At 47.2% G+C, this 10,547-nt stretch overlaps 1 protein-coding gene across 1 annotated transcript in view; it reads left to right on the forward strand.

Annotated features, from left to right (window-relative positions):
* The window catches only part of SLC27A3 (solute carrier family 27 member 3), a 44,078-nt gene extending 34,711 nt beyond the window's left edge, over window positions 1–9,367 (forward strand). The window contains exons 5-9 of the mRNA XM_088458513.1: window positions 3,144–3,234; window positions 3,330–3,528; window positions 3,604–3,701; window positions 3,793–3,923; window positions 7,591–9,367. Coding sequence (XP_088314639.1) covers window positions 3,144–3,234; window positions 3,330–3,528; window positions 3,604–3,701; window positions 3,793–3,923; window positions 7,591–7,767 — 696 coding nt within the window. The 3' untranslated portion in view covers window positions 7,768–9,367. The remainder of the gene's footprint in view (window positions 1–3,143; window positions 3,235–3,329; window positions 3,529–3,603; window positions 3,702–3,792; window positions 3,924–7,590) is intronic.
* Window positions 9,368–10,547: the final 1,180 nt, after the last annotated feature.

The raw sequence follows: 10,547 nt of genomic DNA on the forward strand, positions 1-10,547 counted from the left end.
TGACGTGACGTAATACGACATGACATAACGTGACATAACATAATGCTACATAACATGACGTGCCGTAATACGACATGACATAACGTGACGTGACCTAATGCTACATAACGTGACGTGACCTAATGCTACATAACGTGACGTGACCTAATGCTACATAACATAACCTGACATAACGTAATGCGACATGACATAACGTGACATAACAATGCTACATGACGTGACGTAATACGACATGACATAACGTGACATAACATAATGCTACATAACGTGATATAACGTGACATAATGCTACATAACATGACGTAACATAATGCTACATAACGTGACATAACAATGCTACATAACATAACGTGACATAACAATGCTACATAACATGACGTGACGTAATACGACATGACATAACGTGACATGACATAATGCTACATAACATAATGCTACATAACGTGAAATAACATAATGCTACATAACGTGACATAACATAATGCTACATAACGTGACATAACATAATGCTACATAACAATGCTACATAACAACGTGACATAACGTAATGCGACATGACATAACGTGACATAACATAATGCTACATAACATGACGTGACGTAATGTGACATGACATAATGCTACATAACGTGACGTGACCTAATGCTACATAACGTGACGTGACCTAATGCTACATAACGTGACGTGACATAATGCTACATAACGTGACGTGACAATGTGATATAACGTGACGTGACATAATGCTACATAACGTGACATAACATAATGCTACATAACGTGACATAACAATGCTACATAACATAACGCGACATGACATAACGCGACATGACATAACAATGCTACATAACATGACGTGACGTAATACGACATGACATAACGTAACATAATGCTACATAACATAACGTGACATAACGTAATGCGACATGACATAACGTGACATGACATAATGCTACATAACATGACGTGCCGTAATACGACATGACATAACGTGACGTGACCTAATGCTACATAACGTGACGTGACCTAATGCTACATAACGTGACGTGACCTAATGCTACATAACGTGACGTGACCTAATGCTACATAACGTGACGTGACCTAATGCTACATAACATAACCTGACATAACGTAATGCGACATGACATAACGTGACATAACAATGCTACATGACGTGACGTAATACGACATGACATAACGTGACATAACATAATGCTACATAACGTGATATAACGTGACATGACAATGCTACATAACGTGACATGACATAATGCTACATAACATGACGTAACATAATGCTACATAACGTGACATAACAATGCTACATAACATAACGTGACATAACGTAATGCGACATGACATAACGCGACATGACATAATGCTACATGACGTGACGTGACATAACGTGACGTGACATAATGCTACATAACGTGACATAACATAATGCTACATAACATAACGTGACATAACGTAATACGACATGACATAACGTGACTTAACATAATGCTACCTAACGCGACATGACATAACATAATACTACATAACATAATGCTACATAACGTGACATAACATAATGCTACATAATATGACGTGACATAATGCTACATGACGTGACGTAATACGACATGACATAACGCGACATGACATAACACGACATGACATAACACGACATGACATAACGTGACATAACATAATGCTACATAACATGACGTGACGTAATACGACATTACATAACGTGACGTGACGTAATACGACATTACATAACGTGACATGACGTAATGCTACATAACGTGACATAATGCTACATAACGTGACGTGACATAATGTGATATAACGTGACATAATGTGACATAATGCTACGTAACGTGACGTGACATAATGCTACGTAACATGACGTGACATAATGCTACGTAACGTGACGTGACATAATGCTACGTAACGTGACGTGACATAATGCTACGTAACGTGACGTGACATAATGCTACATAACGTGACGTGACAATGCTACATAACGTGACGTGACATAATGCTACATAACGTGACGTGACATAATGCTACATAACGTGACGTGACATAACGTAATACGACATGACATAACGTGACATAACAATGCTACATAACGTAATACGACATGACATAACGTGATGTGACATAATGCTACATAACGTGACGTGACATAATGCTACATAACATGATGACATAATGCTACATAACATGACGTAATACGACATGACATAACGTGACATAACATAATGCTACCTAACGCGACATGACATAATGCGACATGACATAACATAATACTACATAACATAATGCTACATAACGTGACATAACATAATGCTACATAATATGACGTGACATAATGCTACATGACGTGACGTAATACGACATGACATAACGCGACATGACATAACGCGACATGACATAACGCGACATGACATAACGCGACATGACATAACGTGACATGACAATGCTACATAACGTGACATGACATAATGCTACATAACGTGACATGACATAATGCTACATAACGTGACGTGACATAATGTGATATAACGTGACGTGACATAATGCTACATAACGTGACGTGACAATGTTACATAACGTGACGTGACATAATGTTACATAACATGACGTAATACGACATGACATAACGTGACATAACATAATGCTACCTAACGCGACATGACATAACATAATACTACAGAACATAATGCTACATAACGTGACATAACATAATGCTACATAATATGACGTGACATAATGCTACGCGACATGACATAACGCGACATGACATAACGTGACATAACATAATGCTACATAACATGACGTGACGTAATACGACATAACGTGACATGACATAATGCTAAATAACGTGACATGACATAATGCTACATAACGTGACGTGACATAATGCTACATAACGTGACGTGACATAATGCTACATAACGTGACGTGACATAATGCTACATAACGTGACGTGACATAATGCTACATAACGTGACGTGACATAATGCTACATAACGTGACGTGACATAATGCTACATAACGTGACGTGACATAATGCTACATAACGTGACATAACATAATTTGATGCCTCCCGCCTCTTCATGGTTGAGATTTTTGTCCTTTCTTCCATAATGAAGAGTTTCTGTCCCTTCGACCTCATCCGGTTTGACACCCAGGAGGGGGCGCCAGTGAGAGGAGCGCAGGGGAGGTGCATCCGCGCTGACACAGGTCTGTCCCTCTCTGTGTAATGGGGCTTTGTGTTCCCTTAGCCTGGAGCCAGCCTAGCTGACACATATGTGATACATGTGTTTGTGCCCCTGCAGGAGAGACAGGGCTGCTGGTCTCCCCGGTCACCGCCACCTCTCCCTTCCTGGGGTATGTGGGCAGCCGGGAGCTATCTGAGAAGAAGCTGCTGAGAGATGTCTTTCGGGCCGGAGACTGTTACTTTAACACGGGAGACCTGATGATGCAGGACGACCTGGGGTTTGTGTACTTCCGAGACCGGACTGGAGATACGTACAGGTAGATAGCGAAGATTCTCTCCCCCCCCTCCAATCATTCACCCTTACATCCGTGTAATGACCTCTCTGCCTGCAGGTGGAAGGGGGAGAACGTGGCCACCACTGAAGTGTCTGAGATCATGAGCGGACTGGAGTTTTTCCTGGAGGTCAATGTGTACGGAGTGACTGTTCCAGGTAATAATGCGAGTACGCCTCTATCTGTCGTCTACAGCCATCAGCCGCGTGCATGTATCACAGGCGTCTCTCCTCACGGCTCTTTCACTAGGACATGAAGGCCGAACGGGCATGGCCGCCTTCACCCTGCGTCCTGGTCACGAGCTGGACTTGGATAGAGTGTTTACCCACGTGGTGGAGTTCCTGCCGTCATACGCGCGTCCGCGTTTCCTGAGGCTCCTGGTAGGTATTTATCTAACACGACATGGTAGTGCCCAATGTAAAATCACACCCATGTTCTCTTGTCGTGTCTTAGAGGGAGGACTACTTCATCATCATCATCATCCCTTCTCCACATGAGTGGTGTAAACTGGAAGTGTAGTAAAATGGGGTCTAAAACGAGAGCAGGGTAAAATTAGCTTTGTCTCGTACAGAAACGTCCCATGATAGACGTAGGGCACCATCTGCTTTCAGGGTAATTTAGAGTGTTCGTTGAGCCATTAAGTGGTGTTGTGGCTTTTTGTGTTGTCCATTCTATGACCGTGGAGCTATTACGGGAGTAATGTGAGGCTACGTCCATTGCACAAGTTGTCCAGTATATAAGACTCCTGCACCCCACCTACCCAAGCTTTAACTGCTCTAACCTTAAAGACCCCTTCCTATAATGGCAGGTGGAATGACCTTTCTCAGCATGACCCTCGTCCCCTCTGCACTCTGGCCGGGGATAGTGTCAGAGCCATATAATATGGTTAGATACAGCGATTCTATTACTGCCTAGCACCTATATTCTAGGACAAACAATCCCAATAGTAAGACAGTTAAAGAGGTTTCCAGAGTCTCAATTTCCCATGTGCAATCTCCTTGTGTTCCCAAACTAAACCTCACACTTACTTATTTCCCCATAAGTTCCCCTGTGGTACTGACCTTCTGTCTTCATGCTGGACAGTGACCGTTCCCCGTGGGACTGACCTTCTGTCTTTATGCTGGACATTACCCGTTCCCCATGGTACTGACCTTCTGTCTTTATGCTGGACAGTGCTCGTTCCCCATGGTACTGACCTTCTATCTTTATGCTGGACAGTGCTCGTTCCCCATGGTACTGACCTTCTATCTTCATGCTGGACAGTGACCGTTCCCTAGTGGTACTGACCTTCTGCCTTCATGCTGGACAGTACCGTTCCCTAGTGGTACTGACCTTCTGTCTTCATGCTGGACAGTGACCATTCCCCATGGTACTGACCTTCTGTCTTCATGCTGGACAGTACCGTTCCCTAGTGGTACTGACCTTCTGTCTTTATGCTGGACAGTGACCGTTCCCCATGGTACTGACCTTCAGTCTTCATGCTGGACAGTGACCGTTCCCCATGGTACTGACCTTCAGTCTTCATGCTGGACAGTACCCGTTCCCTAGTGGTACTGACCTTCTGTCTTTATGCTGGACATTACCCATTCCCCATGGTACTGACCTGTCTTTATGCTGGACAGTGACCGTTCCCCTGTGGTACTGACCTTATGTCTTTATGCTAGACAGTGACCGTTCCCCTGTGGTACTGACCTTCTATCTTCATGCTGGACAGTGACCCTTCCCCATGGTACTGACCTTCTATCTTTATGCTGGACAGTGCTCGTTCCCCATGGTACTGACCTTCTGTCTTCATGCTGGACAGTACCGTTCCCTAGTGGTACTGACCTTCTGTCTTTATGCTGGACAGTGACCGTTCCCCATGGTACTGACCTTCAGTCTTCATGCTGGACAGTGACCGTTCCCCATGGTACTGACCTTCAGTCTTCATGCTGGACAGTGACCGTTCCCCATGGTACTGACCTTCTGTCTTTATGCTGGACAGTACCCGTTCCCTAGTGGTACTGACCTTCTGTCTTTATGCTGGACAGTACCCGTTCCCTAGTGGTACTGACCTTCTGTCTTTATGCTGGACAGTGCTCGTTCCCCATGGTACTGACCTTCTATCTTCATGCTGGACAGTACCGTTCCCTAGTGGTACTGACCTTCAGTCTTTATGCTGGACAGTGACCGTTCCCCATGGTACTGACCTTCAGTCTTCATGCTGGACAGTGACCGTTCCCCATGGTACTGACCTTCAGTCTTCATGCTGGACAGTGACCGTTCCCCATGGTACTGACCTTCTGTCTTTATGCTGGACAGTACCCGTTCCCTAGTGGTACTGACCTTCTGCCTTCATGCTGGACAGTACCGTTCCCTAGTGGTACTGACCTTCTGTCTTCATGCTGGACAGTGACCATTCCCCATGGTACTGACCTTCTGTCTTCATGCTGGACAGTACCGTTCCCTAGTGGTACTGACCTTCAGTCTTTATGCTGGACAGTGACCGTTCCCCATGGTACTGACCTTCAGTCTTCATGCTGGACAGTACCCGTTCCCTAGTGGTACTGACCTTCTGCCTTCATGCTGGACAGTACCGTTCCCTAGTGGTACTGACCTTCTGTCTTCATGCTGGACAGTGACCATTCCCCATGGTACTGACCTTCTGTCTTCATGCTGGACAGTACCGTTCCCTAGTGGTACTGACCTTCAGTCTTTATGCTGGACAGTGACCGTTCCCCATGGTACTGACCTTCAGTCTTCATGCTGGACAGTGACCGTTCCCCATGGTACTGACCTTCAGTCTTCATGCTGGACAGTGACCGTTCCCCATGGTACTGACCTTCTGTCTTTATGCTGGACAGTACCCGTTCCCTAGTGGTACTGACCTTCTGTCTTTATGCTGGACATTACCCATTCCCCATGGTACTGACCTGTCTTTATGCTGGACAGTGACCGTTCCCCTGTGGTACTGACCTTATGTCTTTATGCTAGACAGTGACCGTTCCCCTGTGGTACTGACCTTCTATCTTCATGCTGGACAGTGACCCTTCCCCATGGTACTGACCTTCTATCTTTATGCTGGACAGTACCCGTTCCCTAGTGGTACTGACCTTCTGTCTTTATGCTGGACAGTGCTCGTTCCCCATGGTACTGACCTTCTATCTTCATGCTGGACAGTACCGTTCCCTAGTGGTACTGACCTTCAGTCTTTATGCTGGACAGTGACCGTTCCCCATGGTACTGACCTTCAGTCTTCATGCTGGACAGTGACCGTTCCCCATGGTACTGACCTTCAGTCTTCATGCTGGACAGTGACCGTTCCCCATGGTACTGACCTTCAGTCTTCATGCTGGACAGTGACCGTTCCCCATGGTACTGACCTTCAGTCTTCATGCTGGACAGTGACCGTTCCCCATGGTACTGACCTTCAGTCTTCATGCTGGACAGTGACCGTTCCCCATGGTACTGACCTTCTGTCTTTATGCTGGACAGTACCCGTTCCCTAGTGGTACTGACCTTCTGTCTTTATGCTGGACAGTGCTCGTTCCCCATGGTACTGACCTTCTGTCTTTATGCTGGACAGTACCGTTCCCTAGTGGTACTGACCTTCTGTCTTTATGCTGGACAGTGACCGTTCCCCATGGTACTGACCTTCTGTCTTCATGCTGGACAGTGACTGTTCCCCATGGTACTGACCTTCTATCTTCATGCTGGACAGTACCCGGTTCCCTAGTGGTACTGGCCTTCTATCTCCATGCTGGACAGTGACTGTTGCCCTGCTGTGACTGACCTTCTTTTTTGATCCTGGACAGTGACCGTTCCCCATGGTACTGACCTTCTATCTCCATGCTGGACAGTGACTGTTACCCTGCTGTGACTGACCTTCTGTTTTGATCCTGGACAGTGACCGTTCCCCATGGTACTGACCTTCTATCTCCATGCTGGACAGTGACTGTTGCCCTGCTGTGACCGACCTTCTGTTTTGATCCTGGACAGTGACCGTTCCCCATGGTACTGACCCTCTATCGTCCCTGCTGTGACTGACAGTCTGTCTATAACCTGCAGGAACATATGGATTCCACTGGGACTTTCAAACAGCAAAAGCAGCGCCTGGTAGAAGATGGCTTTTCCCCATTAAGCATTCAGGACCCTCTATACCTCCTGGATGAGGTCTCTCGTGCCTACGTTCCACTCACAGAAGATCTGTACTCGCGGATTATAGCCTCCGAGTTCCGAGTGTAGCGGAGAGATGTCTGAAGATGACTAACACCAGAACCGTCCTCATCAGTCAGCGCCTCTGCCTTACGTGATGACTGACGACCAGCGAGACTGCTCTAGACCTGATCCCGATCACTCATTCCACTATCTGTTAAATGTGGCCGTGGCTTGTGTCCTTCTCATTTGTATAGGTCCATGGTTGCCCTTTGTATTAGACCATAAGTCACATTTTCTATGTTAGAAATAGAAGTATCTAGAGATACTTGATCCCATTGGTCCTAACACATTCCACGTTGCTGCAATGCTGATGATGGAGCTGAGATGCGTCCGTGTTGCTGTACGCAGCCTATTGCCTGCGATGAGTGGAGAACTCTCCATCACGGTGCAGTAAGGAAACGTTATAGTATTAGGATAGAGATAGAAGTTGACTGGTTCCTATACTACCAGACTGCTTCTCAATGACCTAAAAATGCCTCTGACATTAATTGAGCCAGGTACAAAATACACTTTTATAATTAACAAGGTCATCCCTCCTGGTAGCAGATTACATCCAATGAGCCTCATACCCCGTTAGGAGGAAATCCAAAAACAGGAGCAGTTTGCACGTTAGCAAAGCCATGTTCCACTGCAGGTGGGGCCTCTAACGTGCGAGGACAGTAGTGATGGGGAGGGCTGTGTAATAACAGCTGCTCGGTATTCGCAGGTATTACCCCCCCCCTTCCATTGCTGCGTGGTTTGTTCCAGATTGCTCCTTTTTTTTATTTGGTTCCAACTCTGCCCCCCGGACCAATATATTGACTCATTTTGGCGGATCCGGCAGAATGGCAAAAACAAAAGACGAGATGAAAATCCCCAGGATCGCTATAACGCAGGCTACACAATTCTGACTGATATAGAACATAATATTGTTACTGACCGCGCACTGGGACAGCACCAGCATATACCCGGTGATTGTTGCGCTGAGCAGACACAGGGCTGTTGCTGGGCTACAAAGCCGAATATTGTTGCTGAGCTAGGATTTTGTAGGGATTTCCTTAAAATCTGCCCTGTTGCTTTCCCTTAGGACTGGCATATCGTAGCTCACCAGTGCAGATGAGCCTCTCACAACGGCCGCCATCCTTTAGTGTCTCTCACTGTAAGGAAATAGTTCTGTTTGACGGGGTTCTGCTTTGTCACGTGACACTACCCTGCTGGTTGGTGTCGCTGTTGCTATTGCTGTCAAGGTAAATGGTTTGTTTAATGATTTTTTAAGGGGTTTTCCAGTTTTGGGGGAAATGGTACACCCCCCCCCCCCTCCTCTCTCCAAAGTCCAGTTTCCCCAGTAAGAGCAGCTCCTGATTGGGAGAGCGCCATAGACAGCAATAACAACAGAGACACCTGCAGGATAAGGGTTAGCGACTACGCTCAAGTGAATACAAATGTCCCCCTGGGTGGTGACTTCTATTGCTGGTGGCACAGTGCATAGTCCTGGGAAGCTGCTCTGCCCCCCGACACCCCCTGACTGTATACCAGGGGGAACCAGCCTGGGGTCTCTTTTTATAGTAATGACTTTATATCCATTTTCTGTACCTTTTATAACCTATTTTGTACTGCGACAGGGTATCCATTAAAGAACCTAAACTTGTGTCCGCAAATTCTTTAACACTGTGTGACCACATGGAGGGGGCTTCCCTTTCATACATCTCCCCCTCCCCCTGTTCTCGGAGACGGCCATTGTGTGTATGAAAATACAGAGGGGGTTTGTGTGACGGTGACACTGACCAGCTCATATGATTAATGTCATTCCAGTGTATGCGGCTGCTGGTCACAGATCTTTTGTATTGCTGGGTGGGGGAGCTGACAATCAAATTCCTGTGTAACTTTCCCAGGTTTTATAAAGTGACTTTTCCCGGACCCCTTGGAGGGCAGCGTTAACCTTTCCATGGCCAGCTAGGTGTCTGATGGGAATCTGGGCTCCTGTCAGCTCCCAGACTACCCCCGATACCTCCCGCAGCCCTCACCTACACACTCCTGTTACCTCCCAGACTACCCCCGTTACCTCCCGCAGCCCTCACCTACACACTCCTGTCACCTCCCAGACTACCTCCCTCACCTACACACTCCTGTCACCTCCCAGACTACCCCCGATACCTCCCACACCTACACACTCCTGTCACCTCCCAGACTACCCCCGATACCTCCCACACCTGTCACCTCCCAGACTACCCCCGATACCTCCCTCATCTACACACTCCTGTCAGCTCCCAGACTACCCCGATACCTCCCTCACCTACACACTCCTGTCACCTCCCAGACTACCCCCGATACCTCCCTCACCTACACACTTCTGTCACCTCCCAGACTACCCCCGATACCTCCCTCACCCCTCACCTACACACTCCTGTCACCTTCCAGACTACCCCCGATACCTCCCTCAGCTTTCACCTACACACTCCTGTCATCTCCCAGACTACCCCCGATACCTCCCACAGCCCTCACCTACACACTCCTGTCACCTCCCAGACTACCCCCGATACCTCCCTCACCTACACACTCCTGTCACCTCCCAGACTACCCCCTCTACCTCCCTCATCTACACACTCCTGTCACCTCCCAGACTACCCCCTATACCTCCCTCAGCCCTCATCTACACACTCGTGTCACCTCCCAGACTACCCCCGATACCTCCCACACCTACACACTCCTGTCACCTCCCAGACTACCCCCGATACCTCCCTCATCTACACACTCCTGTCACCTCCCAGATTACCCCCGATACCTCCCACATCTACACACTCCTGTCAGCTCCCAGACTACCCCGATAC

This window comes from Taudactylus pleione, unplaced genomic scaffold (genome assembly GCF_031769625.1).
Source record: "Taudactylus pleione unplaced genomic scaffold, aTauple2 ptg000841l, whole genome shotgun sequence".
Lineage (NCBI taxonomy): Eukaryota > Metazoa > Chordata > Amphibia > Anura > Myobatrachidae > Taudactylus > Taudactylus pleione.